The sequence below is a fragment of the Zingiber officinale genome, chromosome 9B, assembly GCF_018446385.1.
Source record: "Zingiber officinale cultivar Zhangliang chromosome 9B, Zo_v1.1, whole genome shotgun sequence".
NCBI lineage: Eukaryota > Viridiplantae > Streptophyta > Magnoliopsida > Zingiberales > Zingiberaceae > Zingiber > Zingiber officinale.
The window spans coordinates 99441289-99462022 of NC_056003.1; the positions used below are offsets into that span (position 1 = coordinate 99441289).

General features: G+C 37.2%; 1 protein-coding gene across 1 annotated transcript; it reads left to right on the forward strand.

The window, feature by feature from the left end:
- Positions 1–5489: 5489 nt before the first annotated feature.
- On the forward strand, positions 5490–11367 carry LOC122023223 (aminopeptidase M1-B-like). Its single transcript, XM_042581298.1, has 13 exons — positions 5490–5759; positions 5846–5994; positions 6086–6188; positions 7116–7302; positions 7388–7481; positions 7737–7890; positions 8122–8226; positions 8321–8437; positions 9058–9174; positions 9660–9842; positions 10715–10994; positions 11069–11190; positions 11266–11367. Exons 1-13 carry the CDS (start codon positions 5490–5492, stop codon positions 11365–11367), a joined length of 1983 nt encoding a protein of 660 aa, XP_042437232.1.
- Positions 11368–20734: the final 9367 nt, after the last annotated feature.

Below are 20734 nucleotides of genomic sequence, written 5' to 3' on the forward strand. Positions count from 1 at the left end.
TACGCATAATCTGCCTCGGAAGTATATAACACCCTCCTCGTCTCGTGTAAACTCGGTCTGCTGCCCGGAAGCTATCTGACTGCCAATGAACTGACAATGCTAATCACCAGCCTAAGCCTCTCGGATCTTCGTCCTGATCGGCGACTGAGCAACCATGGTAACCAGAATACCCTGCTCTGTAGATCCCTGCTCCTCAAGGTCTAACTCAGAAAAACTCTGAATCAAGTCCGTGACTGAAGTCCGGTGGCAAGCCAAAGTCCCTCTGGACTTCCTGCTGAGTGCATCGGCAACCACATTAGCTTTCCCCGGGTGGTAGCTAATGGTACAATCATAATCCTTCAGGAACTTCATCCATCTCCTCTGTCGGAGATTAAGCTCCTTCTGAGTGAAAATATATTTGAGACTCTTATGATCAGTGAGAATCTCAAATGTAATACCGTATAAATGATGCCGCCAAAGCTTCAGAGAAAAAATGATGGCAGCTAACTCATGTATCGGGTAGTTCTTCTCATGCTCCTTCAACTGCCGAGAAGCATAAGAGACTACTCTGTCGTGCATCGGAGCAGTGCCCAAACCACGAGAGAAGCGTCGGTGTAGAGTACAAACCCGTCCTCTCCGAAGGTAAAATCAAACCTGGAGCCGACACTAATCTCGGCTTCAGCTCCTGGTCTCGCAATCCTCTGTCACGTAAACTTCACGCCCTTCCCGTAAGGCGTGTCGTATAGCAATACGAGAAACCTCAACGAACCGTTAATATCCTGCTAGTCCGAAAATTACGGATCTCTGAGCCGACGTTGTTGCTCCCAACGGTGGCGGCCTCGATCTTCCGAGGATCAACTGAAATACCTCGGCTAGAAAACCAACTGAGGATAACCAGAATTCACATTTGCTGAACTTCGCGTACGGTGATCTCTTCTAAGTCTCTAAAACTATACGATGATGTGCATGCTCCTCCTCGGAATGCGAGTAGACCAATATGTCATCAATGAAAACGATAACAAACTGATCCAGATACTCAAGAAAAATGCGGTTCATCAAGTCCATAAACACCGCTGGAGCATTGGTAAGCCCAAATGGCATTACCAAAAACTCATAATGACCGTATCTCGTACGGAAAGCTGTCTTTTGGATATCTGAGTCTCTGACCCTCAACTGATGATATCCGGATCGCAGATCAATCTTAGAATACACCGATGTACCTCTGAGCTGATCAAACAAATCCTCGATCCGTGGTAAAGGATATTTATTTCTGACGGTCACTGCATTCAGCTGTCTGTAGTCAATACATAACCTCATGGTGCCGTCCTTTTTCTTGACAAATAATACCGGAGAACCCCATGGGGAAACACTAGGGCGAATGAATCCCCTATCTAAAAGCTCCTAGAGTTGAACCTTCAACTCGTTCAACTCTTTTGGTGACATACGATACGGAGCTTTCGATGTCGACGCGGTTCCCGGAATCAGCTCAATAGCGAACTCCACTGGCCTTCTAGATGGCAAACCAGGTAGCTCCTCTTGAAACACATCCGGATACTCTCGGACTATTGGAACGTCGGAGAGCTGCGAACTACTGCTGTCGTCTGTACTAATCAAAGATAATAGGAAACCCTGACAGCCATGTGACAACAGCTTCTGAGCCTGAATCACCGAAATGATCGATATGCCGTCATCTCTGATGCCGGTGAAATTCCACGAGGGTTGGTTCGGAGGCCGGAAGGTGACCACCCTCGTCTGGCAATCAACGGTAGCATGATATACTGACAGCCAATCCATGCCAAGAATGATATCAAACTCGATCATCTCCAATACTAGAAGATCTACCGTAAGTGTCATGTTGCCAAAGTCTAACAGGCAACCTCTGATCTCCTGTGTGACGTCTAAAGTATCACCGGACGGTAGGGAGACAGTCAATCGCTGCAATCTAACAGTAGGTAATCTACCAATCTCCCGTATAAAGGTACGGGATATAAAAGAGTGTGAACTACCAGTATCAATCAAAATATCAGCGGAAAATGCATAAATGGAAATCGTACCGCGGAAAATGGATCCGTCGGCCCGCTGAGCATCCTCTCTGGTAATCGCATGAACACGACCAGTCTCTGGCGAAGGAGGAGGAGGTAACGCTGCCAGCGGCTGCTGCGGCTGGGCAGAAGCCTGCCACTGAGGCGGTGCTGGATAATGAACCAGAGAAGACTGAGAGGATGGTGATTGATACTGTGCAGCTGGCTGGGACTGAGTCTGGTACTGCCCCTGAGTCGGATAATAAGGTCCTGGAACAAAACTCTGGGGTGCTACAGAAGCACTGGAGTACTCCTGTCCAAGCATGCCAAATGCTGCTGCTGAGGGAGCTGCTCCCTGCTGACGCTGTGAGGGTGAGAATCTCCGCCCTCCTCGTCGAGACACTGACTGACTAGACTGTCCCCTCTGCTCTGACCCTCCGGAAGTCGTGTGCTGAGCCTTCAGCTGACAATCTCGGCTCTGGTGCCCAGGCAGTTTGCAATAAAAGCAAACTGACTGTTCCAAAGTGCAAGCTGAAGTGATGTGGTCTCTGGAACCACATCGGAAACACTGTATATCGCTGGTGGACTGTTTCCGATCCTGCCGAGGAGACCGGAAACGTCCTGAGGAAGACTGTCCTGACTTCTGAGGCCTACGAGATACCCCAGAAGAACTCTGACCTGACCGTCTGCGACTACTCTGATGCTGTCCTGTCGCCTGTGTCTGCTGGATCTGCCCTGACGTCTGACCCGTATGCTTCCTTTTCCTGTCCGAATATGCTGTCTGCTGAGCTAACTCTATCATCAAAGCTTGATCCAGTGCATCAGAGTAAGATGTGATCCCTAAACCGGCAAGCCGTATATGCAGATAACCATCCAGTCCCTGAATAAACTGCATCATGCGAGTTCTGTCATCCGCAACTAACTCTAGACAAAACTTAGCCAACCGGTGGAATTCAGTATTATACTCGGTCACTGTGCGGTTGTTCTGCCTCAGACTCATAAAATCCTGTCAACGAGCCATCTGATAAGACAGTGGAAAGAAGCGGCTCTCAAAAGCCTCTCTGAACCTGGTCCACGTGACGTTGCGCTCACCAATAATAGAACGCTGAGTAATCCACCAGGCATTAGCTTCATCCCGTAAATGGTAGGCAGCCAGCTCTGCTTTCTCCCACTCGGAGCAAGCCATATAGAAGAAAGTCTGCTCCATAGTCTCTATCCATGACAGAGCCATACTCGGATCGAGATCTCCGCGGAAAAGAGTGAAACGAGTCTTCATCGACTCAGCCAATGCTGGAATCCTAGCTCGTGCAGCGACAATATCAGTGAGCTGTGTCGGGACGGCTGCAGGAACTGGCGGAAACACTGGAGCTGATACTACAGGTGGTACCGCGGAATAAACCGGAGGAGGAACTCCCGGTGCTGCTGTATATACTGAAGTATAAGCCGTCGGTGGTGCTGCCGGGTGAACATAAGTGGCCGCAGCTGGAGGTACGGTAGGTAATGGTACCGGATATGGTGCAGCTGCTGCTACTGTAGGCACTGGGGGCACAGGTGCCACTGGTGTCGGGTACACTGTAGATCCAAGTGGCGGTGGTACTGAATACGCTGTAGGCTACGCTGGAGCAGATGTCGGGTACGCCAATGGTACTCCTGATGGTACCGGAACTACTGTAGGGATAGGTACGCTCGGCACAACCGAGGTAGGTACCTCTATAGGAGCCGTCGGGGTCTGAAAGCCCAACGTGCCCGCAGCATGCTGAGTCAGTCCCTGACTGACAGGCTAACTAACAGTGGGCATCTCTGGCATATCCAGAGATCCCGTGGTCCTTGCACGTGGTCGTCCAGCACCAAGTCTCGCAGCAATACGAGTAGATCGTCTCATATCTGTTAAATTAAATTACAGATATTACTACAAGTATAAAAATCATAAAATAAACATAGCCAGACATCAATCTCGAATAGAACAACCGGTGCTTCCGAATGCTCTCCGAACGCTTCCAACACGCGCTGCTACTCCGACAACTGACGACCTCGTAATTCTTGTGTATTGTCGGTACCATTTCTTTAATCAGCACTTGTAATCCTTGATTGTAAAAGTTTTTCGAACTGATAGTGATTGTCCACCGAAAGCGATCTTCGATCGCGGGCCTTGGAGTAGGAGTCGCCCTAGGCTCCGAATCAAGTAAACCCTTGGTGTCTCTCTGTGTTTGTGCGTATTCTGTTTATCATTTCCGCTTCTTTAACTCGAACATTTTCCAATTCCGAAACGAGTGAAAGCCACGAGCGCTATCCCCCCCCCCCCCCCCCCCCCCCACCCCACCCCACCCCTCCCCTCCCCTCTAGCGCTTTCGATCCAACAAATCATGCCCCAGAACCTATATTCCACAATCTAAATTGAGAGATGTCGACTTTTGAAATCTTCACAACTTTGAGATAATTTGACAGACACATTAAAAGATTTAGATTTGCCATAATTATAATTTGCTAATACTATCAAAGGGTTATTAGCATTCTCCTCGTTCACCATGTGAATATCTTCAAATTTTAGACATTGTAAGGTGATCAACGAATTTTAACCATCGTCGAATTTTGGTTAAAACTCACTGATAATTTTAAGCACTTTAAAGACACTCCAAATCAAGTTTATTGTACTTATTATATCATCCAAAGTATAATTATGCCCTCACACGAGGATTTTATAACATAGATAGAGAGCTATAGTTTTTTAAAATTGGCGCATCTTTAAAATGTTACTCACGATGGTGGCGCATCTTTAAAATGTTGTTTAAAATTGGCGCATCTTTAAAATGTTTCTCACGAGCTCATTAGAAAGTTTGACATATAATGGATAAAAAATTAATTAGTAATTGACTCATGAATTATGACAGTTGATTGTTAATAAAGGAGAGGTATTATAGAAAACAACTATCTTGAAAGTTAAATACACATTATTTTGGACAGTTCAGTAAATTGTCAATAAACAACGTGAGGTCATATCAAGATTCATTTACGAGAACAACAATTAGTCGCTATAGTCCACTACAAATATAAATTGATAGTCTGAATTTAGTTACTATTTTTATTAATTATTTGTTTGATAATTGTGTTGAAAACTATAAGTAATGTGAGTCGTTCAATAATGTATGGTTTGACAAAAAAATCTCCACTTTCAACGTACTTTTATTAGCTACCATGCTTGTATAAATAAGATGAAGCAAAACTTTTTCTACATCCATTCATCATCCTTCAATCTTTAGCTGCCATCCTTTTGGTGGTAGCATTTTAGGATGGATCAATATTGATTTCTCATTTAACTAGTTACTAATTTCATTTATTTTTCTCTTTTTTTTTCTTCGTCTACTACCTTATTAATTATTTGTACCTAAATATTGAATCATGACTCCACTTAGATCCCTCCCTATGTTTATTATAATAAAAAGATTGATAATCATGATTCTCCTCTTTTATCACCAAAATTCACAAGCGGTCATGCATGAAAGAGAAATGATGGAGACGGAACAATTGCAACAAAATGTCGAACAATTCAAGGGTCAAGCACGGCTCCCAAAATTTGCGATCCCTCATAACTATAATCTATCTATCAATGTTGACTTATCCAACTTTACTTTCTTGGGTGTGATAGAGATCACAATAGATATTGTTTCCCCTACGAAATACCTTGTACTTAATGTTGTTGACCTTGTAGTTGAGCAAAGCTCTATTTGGTTCAGTGGTGATCTTCTTGGAGGTAGGGGAGAGGTAAGGAAACATATATAGTGTTTCATGCTTAATTCAAAGTATCTTCCTTTACAATTTTATTAAATTGCAATGGACATATATGATAGGAGCTAAAGCATCCCTCGAGTATTGTGGAGGTCAAAGATGACGAGATCCTAATTCTAGGGTTCGATGGCATTCTTCCAATTGGGAAAGGCATTCTAAGCATTAAATATAGTGGTATCATAAATGATGAATCGAGGGGGTTTTATAGAAGGTACAATATTCTATTATTTCAATTTAGGAAATTAATTTTATTTCATTATTATATTACATGAAGCAAAGCAATTGTTTTATGTATTCTGTAGCACCTATGAGCAATATGGAGAAACACAAACTATGGCTTTGACCCAATTCGAGCCAACATATGCTAGACGTTGTTTTCCATGTTGGGATGAACCAGCATTCAAGGTCCTTCTTAACCTAAATTATTAGTTTTCATACTATTATTTTTATAATTTGTTGAATTATTTAGTAATCTTTAAAAAATATGTTTGATAAATTACTCAATTCATGTGTTGGTGGAACCTCTATGAAAAATGTATAGATTACTAAAGTTAAGAGTCATTAAAAAAATACCCATGAAATAGTAGCCTAAATGAGGCAAATATAAAATGGCAACATTAACAAGTTGCTACAATTAAGAAGAAATGCTTAATGACCGTAAGTCCCAAAACCAAAAGACCAAAATAAACAAATTAAAGGAGAACACTTTGTTCTCACTTCTATGTAATTATGTATAGAATTTAATATAATTTATTTTTTATTAAATAATGAAACTAACTAGATTTACAACTTGTGCATCCAAAGTTTCATTCTTCACTACCTTTTTTTTTAACAACTTCTCCTTCTAGAGTTTCATTCTTCACTAATTAGAAAAAAAATTACTCTAAAAGAAATGACTCAATATTAGATATTAGATTTATTTATAACTCTAAATTTAGTGAATAACAAAAAAATAATCTTAGCTATTGTTGATTTACCACACTATCAAAAAATTTATCTATGCATTTGTGGTAGCAAATTTCATTTTTCTCTCATGAATTATTTTCATAAAATGCAGCATAATATTCTATAAAATTTCATTTTTTTTTATTTTTCAAGTAGCCCACTTCCCTTTTATCTTGTTTTTGGGCTCAAGGCATAAACTATTGAGTTAACTTGAGGTGCGCAACTTTATGTTACAATATCTTATAAGATGTTGATGGAATTTTTAAGAAACATACAATATACATTATAGTCTAGCTATGATTTTTTTTTTTTTTTTGGATTGAAAGCTTCCAAGAACTTTTCTAGATATATGACTTATATTAATTGTTTTCTTTAAACTAAATATAGGCTACATTCACAATAAAGTTGGAAGTTCCATCCAAGTTGGTTGCACTATCAAACATGCCTGTGATAAGTGAAAATGATAATGGTATTGTCAAGACAGTTTATTTTCAAGAGTCTCCAATTATGTCCACCTACTTGGCTGCTTTTGTTGTCGGTTCATTGGACTACATAGAGACATATTCATCTGATGGTATATAATTTTTCTTATCCTTTTCAATTCTTTTATAATATTTTTTCTTCTACTTTGACAATTATGTGCCTTGTTACTTATTTAGGACTAAAAATCCGTGTTTATACACGGATTGGTAAAAGCAATCAGGGAAAATTTGCTTTAGATCTTACTATGAAGACATTGGATTTTTTGAAAGGGTATAATACTTACCACTTGATTTTTATCACATAATTACCTTCTAGATTCTTCAAATTAAAATACAAACTATTGAAGAGCTATATTTCATGTTTTAATTGCTAACTATCTTTTAGAATTGTTTCATTCAATCATAATGTTAGATTTTGTTTAGAATCTCTATAGATTCCTCTCTTAGGTCTTTAGATTGAATTATTTTATTAAGACTCAAAGTTTTTAAAAATGACAAAGAGCTATTTTTTTCTCTTAATATCTAGATATTTCTCTATTCCTTATGGCCTTCCCAAGTTGGATTTGGTGGCTGTTCCTAACTTTCAAGAGCAAGGGATGGAGAACTATGGATTGCCAATATTCAGTGAGGACTATTTATTCTACGATGAATTGAGCTCATCTGTCATAGTTAAACAACAGGTTATCAATCTAGCTATAATGTTCTTATACTATATTTAGAATTTTTATATATGCTTATTTCATGCCCAAAGGTAATCCAACTAGAAAGACTTTTTTTTTTGTCAAATTTTAATTATAATTGTCTAATAGGTTTCATTGTGTGCTCCTTTAGCAAACAAATTTAACTAATATTTTATTTACCTTATATGGATTTTTTTTTAAAAAAAATCTAAGACAATAAATTTCTTTTAGGTGGCGGAAATAGTAGCACATGAGTTAGCCCATCAATGGTTTGGGAATCGGGTGACAATGGAATGGTGGACAGATCTATGGCTAAATGAAGGGTTTGCCGATTGGGTACTTTTCATCATTCCTCAATATTTGAGGTGCATTTTACATTATTTACTTAAATATAAAATTGATGAATCTTCGTTATCTCATCTTAAAATAGATGAGTTATTTAGTAATAGATGATGTGTTTCCTGAATGGGAAAAGTGGAGTCAACTTCTTGACGATACTACTGTAGCTCTAGAATTAGATGCATTATCTGATTCTCATCCTATTGAGGTATAATTCTCTTTATTTATTTTTCTTCACAAATTATCATTATCTTTTAGCACTTATCAAATAACATCTTTCCAATATTAATGTGCATTCACAATGTTCTTAGGAATTATTTATAGTTTCTAATTCAATTTTATGATAACTAAATCATTTGGTGGACACTTGGCTTTATTGGATGCATATCTATTAAAATATTGGATTATAGTGATAAACATAAGAACCAAGATGAGTTTATAGATTTATCATGTTAATTTTAATTACTACCAAATAGTATTTAAAATCTTGTCACAATGGAAAGACATAATAAAGTTTAAAAATATTTGGAAGTATACCATTTAGAAACACAATTTATAATTTTTTTTTTTTTGTATTTATTCATCTTCATAGATTCTTTTGTCATGAAAAAGCCCCAACAATTAATAGGAAAGTGTATCCTCTAGTAAAACTCAAATTCACCGAGTAAAAGTGATAAATGTATGCACCCTTAGCTTAATTGTTTTCAATTTGTATCATGCAAGGTTCTTTTCTAAAGGAGTTAATTGTGTTGAAAATATATATTAATATTCTTCTCTTTTTTCAATATTGTATATGACGGTTTATATATGTTTCACTTCATTGTTCAGGTACTGAATATCACATCTGGCATTGAAGCACTTGAAATGTTTGATTCAATAACCTACCAGAAGGGAGCCTTGGTTATTCGAATGCTTCAAAGTTACCTTGGAGATGAATCTTTTCAGGTTAGAATTGCATATAATATTTACAATGCTAGCTCTATATTTAGTTATCATTTGATTATGACTTCTTTAAGTTGGTCTTCTACTAACTTTCTAAAATTTGTATCTAACATGATATAGGCATGGATTGGTTGCTTTTGTTTTAAGATATCACACCTCTTTGATACTTAATTTCTAATAACCAATTCCTACCACCTAAAGACCTAGCTTCTATGATATTGCTGTCTTAATTGAAGATCGTACAAAAAAAATAATGAAGGTTTCTTAATTTCCAAACTAAACTAAAAAAAACAAGATATGAAGAATTTACATTGCTTAGTTATTAATTAACTCATTTTGTTATGGCACAATATAATTTCATTTGGTTAAGAAATAAATTCTAATTTATTTCGGATTTTCTTTTTTATCTAGCTTCTTTTCTATTGCAAGAATTTCCAAGTGGTAAAGTATTTAAATATACCTAATCTATTTTTTAATACCATTTTCAGAAATCACTAGCTGCATATATGAAAAGATATTCATACCTCAATGCAAAAACTGAAGACCTTTGGAATGTTATTCAAGAGGAAATTAATGAACCTATTGGCGATATGATGTCTACTTGGACAAAGCAAGAAGGATATCCTGTCATAAATGTGATGCTTACAGGAAATGTCTTAGAAATTAATCAGGTTTGTTTTCTTCTAGCCTCATTTATATTGTGATGCATTTTTTTTTTAATTTGATAATTTAGTAATGATTTCATATAAAATTTGTCATCAATGTGCAAGCTAATTATAAAGTCCTTGTGCTAATTTAGTTGTAAGTACTATAAGAGTTAATGAGCTTTACTTGAGATTCATGATTCAAAAGTAATGGATTCTGTCTATGATTTATACTTCAATAATGATGTATATGTAACAAGAATAACAACTAGATTTAAAGGAGTATGTAGTATCAAGATAATAAATGAAGAATCTAGTGTTAAGTATGGTGATTTTTTTATTCTTTGCCATAATTTCATATTTGTAGAAGATTAAAAGTTTTGCATGTTAATTTTATAACTCTTTTCTACATATAGCAACATGTTCTAGTTAATTTATTTGTTATTTTTTGTTTATAAATTTTGTGTTGTATCTTAACTAAAGTTTCATCGTACCATATTTTATAGCTAAGCTAAGAATTATACATGACTTATTTATTTTGAGTATGATAATTATTTCTATAGTTTAGAGTATTTTGAATTAAAGTGTTGACTTGGATGATAACCCCCAACTTCAGTACTACTATATTAAACCTTGTATTTGTTTAGTTAATTGATTATCTATCTCTTTTGCCTTGTAGTTAGTCAAAGTCAATTTCTTGATAATAGAATGTTATGTATTACATTGGACTAATAATGACTAGATGCATTAGCTTTAAATTAAATATGAAGTATTTGAGTATATATGGAATTTGTTTGAATTTCAGTTAAAATTTAACCCTTAAATTTATAAGTATATTTACTTTGATTCTTAGTATGAAATTTAAAAGTTACACACAATATGTATTTTTTTAATTGCAGTCTCGATTTTTACTGGATGGATCTTTCGATGACAGTCAATGGATAATTCCTATTACATTATCCTATGGTTCATATGACACCACTAAAACTTTTTTATTAAACTCAAAGTCTGCAAAGTTGAATTTGATTGATCAAGACAACCAAGGGAATTCTCAAAATGCTTGGATCAAATTGAATATCAAGCAAGGAGGATTGTACAAAGTGCATTATGATAATGAACTTGTAACCAGGCTAAGAAATGCAATAGAGGCGAATCAATTAAACCAAATGGATAGATATGGTACGTTAGTAGCACCATTATGAGCTTTTATAATATCCTTGATGTCTAAAGGGCTATACTTATCTCTAATGTAGGAGTTTTGGAGGATTATTTTTTGTTTTGCAAAGCTAGTAGGGAAACATTATCATCTTTCTTGTTATTATTAAATGCTTATCGAGAAGAGGCTAATCAACTCATTCTAAACCATATTATCACAGTAAGTTCATTTCCCAACTCTTTTATATTACATTTATATTATCTTGGTCATGATCCTCTTCCATTGCTTTGACAGATTGGTCTAACTATCGTAGACTTAATAGCTGATGCTAAACCTGAACTTTCAAATGATGTTAAATTACTCTTTATTAATCTTCTCCAATCGCATGCAGAGTAAGTCCATCGAATTTAAAATTATGTTCTTTTATAGCTTTTCCTTTCTTTTTAGTGGCATACGTATTTTAAATTATTTTATATTTACATAATTTAGTTATTTATCAATAAAGTACATCAATAAGAGATGATACAAAAAAAAGGTGACATCAACTATATTTATTAATTGGTAATAGATATTGATTTTAATATTTCTGAATTCTCTTTGCTTTTAGTTTTTGAAATTTAGACAATAAATAGTTTCATCTACATATTTTTGTTAAGACTAATATGATGCGCATAGTTTGCCTTTTAATTTTTTAAATTATTAAAATTGATATGCAAACTACTTTTTTATTGGATATTAAATTCTAATTAATTTTGTTACTCATGAGTACTATTATAAGAAATTGTGATTTGCTACTGCCTTCATCTAATATGGTTATGGATCAAATCTAAGTGTGGGTTTATTTTTTATGGCTTTGATACCACTACAGTTGAAGTTGTTTAAGTTTGATTTGTCATATACTCTTTGTCACAATTCCATTTTTATTTATTTTTTAAAATCAACTGATTTTGAGATGCAAATTTCAAGCATAGGATAATATATGAACTATGATGGACTTATCTTATGTGGTTAAGAAATGCTATATTTACAAAGATTTTTTTTTTAAAAAAAAACAATTGAATTTCTTTCTCGTATATATTATTAATTTCTCTTTCTTAACTAACCATGTTCAACTTCTCAGCAAGTTGGGTTGGGATGTTAGAAAAAATGAAAGTCAATCGGATACCCTTTTAAGAAAGCAAATACAATATACCTTTGTACTTCTTGGACATGAGAAAACTATAAATTATGGAATTGAGCATCTACAACCTTTCACGAGTAATACAAGTACAATTGCACTATCCCCAGATATTAAAAAGGTAAATTAAGATATTTTTAGCATTAGTCATTACATCCCTTTTTCTATTCATTCATTTTGAATGAATTTGTATAGGTTGTATATCTTTCTATAATGCAAACGGTCACCACCACCAATAGATCGGGTTATGAATTTCTCTTAAAGCGCTATAGAGAAGCGGATGATGTTAGTGAAAAAACACTCATTTTATGTATGTGAACTATCAAACTTTTATCATACTCTAATTAGTTACCCCATAATTGTAACTAATAAGCTTTTGATTGGTCTTTAGCATGTTTTACAAGATGTCCAGATCCAAATATACTCCTTGAATCGCTTAACTTTTTATTATCGTCTGAGGTAACTTCTTTCCTTATTACTGTTCCTTTTATGTTGTTCTTCCTCATGCTTAAACTTACTATTTTCAAATTTACTTTCAAGGTTCAACCTCTAGATGCATTAAAAAGTGGCTTGTATTACGTTAAGCAAGCAGGTAGGGATATTGCATGGAGATGGTTAAAGGTATGTTTTAAAGAAACCAAAATAGCCATTGTAGTTTTGCTTGAAATTATTTTTATGTTCAATGTCTACATATTATCTAATTTAATTTATTTTAGTTATATGATTCATATAAAATACATATAGTACAAATCAAAAGGATCATTTAAAAATTTCTTAAAGTTTTATCTTTTGTGCACACTATTATTTCATTCTTTATAATGACTATTATTTAAATTATAGAGATTGACATTTATTTTATACTTGGAATAATTTAGTTTTATTGATATAGAATCTTCAATAGTCATTTTATAAACTATAAGCACTTTTTTTTTTTAAAAAAAAAACAATTCAAATTCATTTTTAGCACTATTAATATTTGAATTTTAATGCAATTAACTTATTCTAATTTAATATTTTTTATTAATAAGATAAAAATTGAACATTATTAAAATAACATATGTTGATGCCTTATCACATATCATAATTTCCAAAAATCTCCTTAAAAAATGTTGTATGAAATTCTATTAAATCTATTGATACTTTGCCTACAACAGTAGGTTATGAGCTAAAATATAAAATTGACACAAAAGTGATATATCTAGATATAAGAATATTGCAAATTATAATTTTAAAATATGTTATCATTTTTTAAAGATTTTTAAAATATTTTTATGTAATACCAAAAGCAAAAGTTTGTGATATGTTTAACTAAATTTATGACCTTGTACATATCAACATTAAGTAAGCACAGTAAACATTGTCAATAGAATTAAATAATTTACAAGTATTTAATAACAAATAATTAATTTTAAAAATTGTTATTTTAGTATTGTAGGTTTCATTCTCAATTAGCAAATATAATATCTTCATAAATTATTGGAGCTCATATAATTTTCATTTTCATAATGTTTTTATTTCTTTATGAAATAACTCGGTATATTACTTGACTAAGCTATAGTTACTAATTATCTTTTTACAGGAAAATTGGGATGATAAAATACAAAAGAAATGGTCAGAAGTGTTCTTACCTTATGTGGTCTCATATATTGTGAAATTGGTTTGTGACCTAATCGTTTATTTTTTTTTTATTTAAAATGATATTGTGTATCATTTTGCTAATATTGTTTTTTATTATTTTACTTTTAGTTTGGGACGAGTGAGAAAGAAACAGAAATATTAGACTTTTTTGCTAGCAGAAGCAATCCTTCAATTTCTAAAGCCTTGCGGCAAAGTTTTAACGAAGTCATGATAAAAGAAAGATGGGCTCAAAGTGTGAAAAATGATTCTACACTTGGCGACACATTGAAGGCTATAGTGGGGAAGGGATTTTAGCATGATCAACTATTGTATTTCATATAAGGATTTCCAATTCATCTCTAATGTATTCTTTGAAAAAGAAAGTTTACTATATATATATAAAGATGCTATATTGTTTGGGTTCAATATGGGAATCAACATGTTGTTGCAAAAGAAATGATAATTTTTTCATATAATATCATCAAAATTTACTAGTACATAAAAGTTGTTTAATTAATATATATTTAATAATGTAAAAATCTCTAACAATAAATATAAAATAATCAAAACATTTTAACCACCATCAATGATTCTTTATACACATCATATTTTATGAAAACCTAAGAGCATAATTCCATTTAAACTAATTATAAAATTCTTATTTAATAACACTGATTTTATGCTAAAACTATTATTTTTTATTTTTTTTATAATTATTTTAATAAAAAATCGTTCTCAAAGATGACAATTAGTGAGTGATCCTGTTCAGAATTTGAGCCAGACTGATCGTTAGGTGAGGTGGATGGAATGTTGACCGAATTACGACGTCTCGGAGGAGGAGGGGGGGGGGTATGCTGAGATGACTTCTATTTTGACCAACTCGTTAGAAGTCCTCTGGTCAACACTACCTATAGCCAGCGACCTGGTTGCCCCGGTGTCTGGTACTCCGATACTCGAGGCATATCCAACAAATATATAAGTAACAAGCTAAGACATAAAATAATAAAGTGCGTATAGGATAAGAATGGAGAACGTACCTTGGTCCAGGGGGGCACTCTCGAATGGATCAGTGAACTGGTCGGGATGCTGCTCGAGTTGGCGTGATCCGTCCTGGTAGATGGTTCTAAGCCGGAGGAAGAGCTGGATTTGATGGTACATAGTCGAACAAGACCGAGATCTGGAAGATGACATGCAAATCGGGAGGTATTAGCGACACGCGGACTGAGAGGTACTAGCAGCATGTAGGCTGGGAGGTACTAGTGACATGCAGGCCAAGACAACATGAAGACTGGAACAAAATTTCAACTCGAAGGACGAAAACACAATAGTGGCACACAGGTCGGAGACATACAAGGACGAGGAATCTACACTGGATAAGCGTCAGATTCTCAAAGAAGGTGACAACCAGCCATAATGTGGAGGGGGCAGTGGTTGCGGCGTGAAGGCCATGGCTGTAGTAAGGAACCGCGGTGCCCCTAGGCGCTGGAGCGGGTCGAGATGGTCGACTTTGGCGCTGAGGGACGACTATCATATGGCGATGGAGCGAGAAAAATGCTCAGGAGAGGGAGAGGCGCGTCAGCGTGGAGACAGTGAGGGGAGCAACGCTAAGGCTACGTTTGGTAGGGTGTAATATGCCTTGTAATGTAATCAGGATTACATTACAAGGTTGATTATTTTGTTTGGTTTAATTTTAAACTTGTAATATAATGTAATCTGGATTACAAAAGGTAGTGAAGTTTTGTAATCTGGATTACAAAGCAAATACTATGTAATCGGATTACATTACGAGGTTACCATTTAACCAAAATTTAAATGTTGAATATACCCCTAGTCCACCGTGGCTGCCATCCACGACCACCGTCGGCCGCCGCCAACCACCGCCGAATGTCGAATATACCCCTAGTCCACCATGGCTGCCATCCACGACCGCCGGTGACCACCGCCGGCCGCCGACGACCATTGCTGGCCGCCGGCAACCACCGCCGGCCGCCGCCGACCACCGCTGGTTGCCGCCAACCACCGCCGGCCGGTGCCGACCACCACCGGTGCCGACCACCACCGGCGCCGACCACTGCCTGACGCCGCCGACCATCGCCGGTCGCCGCCGACCATCGCCGGTCGCCACCGACCACCGCCGGCCGCCACTGTCGGCGACCACCGCCCGCCACCGCCACCGGTAATCACTGCCGTCGCCGGCGACCACCGTCGCCGGCGACCACCGTCGCCTGCGATTGTCGTTGTTACGCCCCGGAGGAGTCCCTGTCCGAAGAAATTTCGGCAGCATCTCCCCTGTAAGGCGGACAATCTGAAACTTCTACATATCCACATACTTCAGCCACATGCGGCTGGAATAATAGTAGAAATAAAATACAATACACAGACATTCCACGCATTTTATATAACAAGTAAACGGAAGAATAATACTCTGACTCGAAATCAACCCTACTCCACTACACTCATAAAGCTCAAATCCGACAAACTCACCTCTTCTGTCGTCTAGGCTGTAATGCCCGAAAGTTTTCAAAAGACTTTTATAAATATCCTAGTATTTTTCTGGAATTTTAGGATATTTTTATGAGATTTTTAGAGTAGCGGAAGTAGCAAAAATAAATAGAACCGTAAAATAGCTTAAGTGAGAATTGAACCCGAGACCTAGCGAACTCTATGCCTTATAGGGTGACTCTAGTAACCAAGTGAACCCATCAGGGCCGTGCTGAAAGAGAAGGGAATCAATTATATTTATGTTAGAGTTGGGCCGAATAAACCATTTAATATAAATAGGAAAATTATTAAGTGGAGAATTGTTTTGAACGACAATTCCTTTCCCAAACCCTCACACGCCGCCGACTCCTCTCTCCCTCACCCTCTCGGCGCCCAAGTCCAAGAGACCTAAGGTTCCGTTCCAAGGGCCATAGGAGCACCTTCCGGCGATGACTCCAGCACGAGAACGTTTCTCTCAGAGAGAAGGGCACGTAGACGCGAGGAGATCGACGAAGGGATCTTCTCCACCGGAAACCTAGCGTTTATATTTGTAAGAAACTTCGAGCAGGAGGTAAGAAACCCCTCACCTGCAGTATAAGTAGCTATTCGCATGTTTTCTGTATTAGTTTAGTTGTGTGCAGATTTTTCAGTACGTAGGGTGTGGTTTAGTGCACACCAAATATTTGATAGAATGTTTAGATCAGTAAAATGCTACAGTAGGCATTTTCATAGCTCAATAAATGCAGTAGAAGAATCTAAAATAGCATATTAAGCCTTGCTTCAGCTTATATGGGACTACGGTCCAATGGGTGGGCTCCCATAGTCGCCTCTAGGTTTAGATAACCTAGTACTAGGTTCAGATAACCTAATAAGAGCAAGATAAGGTTTATTAGCTACAAATCGGTATTTTACTTTTCAGTGGCACTGTACTGGACTTCAGTTGCCCTTGGCTGGGCTCCCATAGTCGTCCCTAGGTTTAGATAACCTAGTAACTCTACTAAATTCGGGACTTGCAACCCCGGGTCTAGTTAGAGATGCGCACATAGCAAGTACAGTTGTCGGGCCCATCAGCAGCATGATTAGTATTTTCATTTATTTATGATATATAGTTTTTCAAAGCTTCACAATTTAGTTGTGTGATTACAGTTCAGGATCTATATCAGTTTAGCATTTATTTAGTTAGCTATTGTATCAATTTAGTTCTATCTTGTTGATATTAGAAGATATTGCCATGATCAGATTTTGCTTTCTATGTTTTGTATGCCAGAATGCCATGTTTTAGCATGTTCAGCACATATTTTAAATAGCATGTTTTAAAAACATAAAGTGCATCGTATGCATGTTTTGTGAGGTAGATGGTTTCTTACTAAGCTCTCAAGCTTACAGATACTTCTTTTTCCTTATACTGCAGATAAAGGTAAAGGAAGGATGGACTAGCGGAGGTTGGAGGTCAATGCTACGAAGATGTGTGAGGATGGGAACTTGGAATAAAGATGTTTGGGAACTAGCAAACCTGCACTTAGTATTTCTGATTCTAGTTACTTTCCTACATTGTAGAATGTTTGAGTAGCATGAATTGTGTAGTATGCATTAAGTTTGATATTAGATGGCACCCTATGAGTAATGTTATGCCTAGTAGTTTGGTTTTATGCTTATAGAGTTGATACATGTGATTTGGGCACGAAACAGTGCTGAAATCAGATTCCTGGTACGAAATCAGAAACCCCAATCGATCAGCCGATCGATTGGAGGCTTCTCGATCGATTAGCTGATCGATTGAGAAGTTTGTACCGCGAACAGTAAGCTCCGGGATCGATCCGCTGATCGATCCGGACGCGTTCTGTCGCGAACAGAAAGCCCTGGAATCGATCACTGGATCGATTGGAAAGTCTGGATCGATCAGTCGATCGATCCAGAATATTACCCCGCGCACAGTAGCGCGCTGAATCGATCAATGGATCGATTAGTCAGGCCGGATCGATCAGCCGATCAATCCAGAATTTTGTCCGTGCACAGTAGCATGTTGAATCGATCAACGGATTGATCAGATGACTCCAATCGATCAGCCGATCGATTGGAGTGTCTGATTTCAGCTGGAAGGGTCTCATTTAAGTCTTTTGATCAAATCGAAAGTTTGGGTTCCTTCCCTAGTGTATGCATGTCAATGGAAAGGTCATTGAACCTAGTCTTAGAGACCGTAATGGTCATTAGTAGAGTAAGATTTTAATTAGCACAGTTTTCCGCACCTTTTAGCTTAGCACAGCATAATGTAACGGTCCGGTCTCAGAACAGTAGGAGCAGGGGCGTTACACAGGCAGGCATGGAGTAAAACATATCCAAACCACAACAAAGTCCATCAACGATAAGAATCCATACAAGATCCATAAGTAAAACAATCCAAAACATAACAAGTTCAAAACATAGTCTAATAAAGAAGAAAACCAAAAGATCAATAAGTCCTCGTGGTCTGCAGGGGACTAGCAACTGGAACTCTCTCTTGACAGCATCAACCTGGAAAATAACAACAATGGAGGCGGGGTGAGTCCAACACTCAACAGGTACAATTGATATATAAAGTAAGGAAATAACACCTAGCACTAATCATGCGTACAGTCTCCTGATGTAATAAAGGTAAATGCAAACTGAAGTAAACAGGAGAATACTGTACTAACCAGGACCTGGGTATAAAGACAAGCAGTCCGAGAGGTATAGAAATCCTGTATGCATGTCAAACATAGGTATCCAAACAATGTGCAGCATATAAATGCAGCAAACACAATGTTGGTGCGGGAAGCATCCGACGATCGAACCTAAGTTTTGATAATGGCAAAGGATTCAAAGTTAAGGTGCTTTGTTATCTGACAGCTTTTGCTGAGTGTTTCAGGAAAGTCCTAACTGCGGTTAGGCAAGATAAAACCCTAGGGGGTGGTAACCCTAGGTCATAGGGGGTGGTAACCCTGGGTGGAAAGTCCTGGTGTCGCGAACCAGGTGAAAGTCTGAACTGGCTGGTGAAGCGGATGTTCAGCAGAAAGTCCGGAAGCATCGAGTGCCGAGAAAAAGTCCAGTCGATCTGGAGGATCGTACTGGCAACAGGTAAATCTCCTGAGTGGAGTAGGTGAGGACGCGTTCCCCGTAGAGGGAACAGTAGGCGTCGGGTCGACCTAGGGTTTCCGGTAGGAAACACAGTCAGCAGACGATCGAGGCGCCAAATATTTCAACTACTTATATCCAAGGTGCTAACTTTGTCTGCGGGATATTTTGGGATTAACCCGAGGGCCCAAGCTGGAAAAAGACCTCGGATGGCGAGGCGCCTCCATGGAGCTTGGGCGCTCATCCGAGGTCTTTTTCCACTGGCTCGCAAGATGAAAATATCCCGCGACAAAGTTAGCACAAAACGGATATAAGTATTGTATTTGAACCTCCGGATCCGCGCCTGAAACTGATTGCGCCTACCGAAACCGTCGGGCTCGACCCGCGCCATCGCTCCTCTCGGGAACGCCCTCACCTACCCACTCAGAGATGTTATCGTGCGACGATCCTCCAGTGACGACCGACTTTGCCTGACTCGATGCCCGACTTTCACGAACATCCACTTCACCGCCTGACTTTCACCGGTTCATGACACTAGGATTTCACCTGGTTACCCCCCTAGGACTTTTGCCTGAAGCCATCGACCTGCCAAGACTTTCCGCATAGGGTTACTATCCCCTATGACCTAGGGTTACCACCCCCTAGGTTTTATCTTGCCTAACCGCAGTTAGGACTTTCCTGAAACACTTAGCAAAAGCTGTCAGATAACAAAGCACCTTAACTTTGAATCCTTTGCCATTATCAAAACTTAGGTTCGATCGTCGGATGCTTCCCGCACCAACAATCTCCCCCTTTTTGATTATGGCAACACGTAATTCAAAGTTAAGAAAAACAACATATGTAATAACTGCATAAAGTTAACCCAGCTCAAGTAAATAAACTTCAAATGCAATAACAGTTAAGCTGGAAACTTTGTACTTTGTAATATTAGACTCCCCCTTAATAAAAGCCCTCCTTTTATTAAATACTTTGAATTTAACTTTAATTTACCTACTCTCTGCTTTGAATTTTCCTTTAACTTTAATTTACCTACTCTCCCCCTTTGCCATATATAAAAAATAAACCAGTTTGAAAGTAGATTTGTATTTTTCTGAAGGAAAATTTTCAAAGAGGGAAAAAGATAAATTTTCTTCTTAGCAAAAATGACTTAGCTTTTTGAGTTTTGGAATTTGCTAAATTTGAAAATACTTAGCTATATATTCAGCTTCGAAATGATTTGTATTGAGAAAATATTTTGCCAAATAGCTAAGTTTAGAGTACAATCTAACTAAGTCTAGTTAAAATAGTCTTAAAATTAACTAAGTTTGAAAATATGAGTATTTGAATTTTTAATAAAAGGATTTGCTTAGAAGTTATAAAATATGAGGTCACTTAAAAAAAAAAAAAACTTTAAAACGT

Bases quoted from the DNA above. Each gene is read 5' to 3' on its own strand.
- LOC122023223 (XM_042581298.1), top strand. From the start codon at position 5,490: ATGCATGAAAGAGAAATGATGGAGACGGAACAATTGCAACAAAATGTC. The intron at 5,995-6,085 runs GTACAATATTCT...TGTATTCTGTAG, and splicing joins TCGAGGGGGTTTTATAGAAG to CACCTATGAGCAATATGGAG. The intron at 7,891-8,121 runs GTTATCAATCTA...AATTTCTTTTAG, and splicing joins CTGTCATAGTTAAACAACAG to GTGGCGGAAATAGTAGCACA.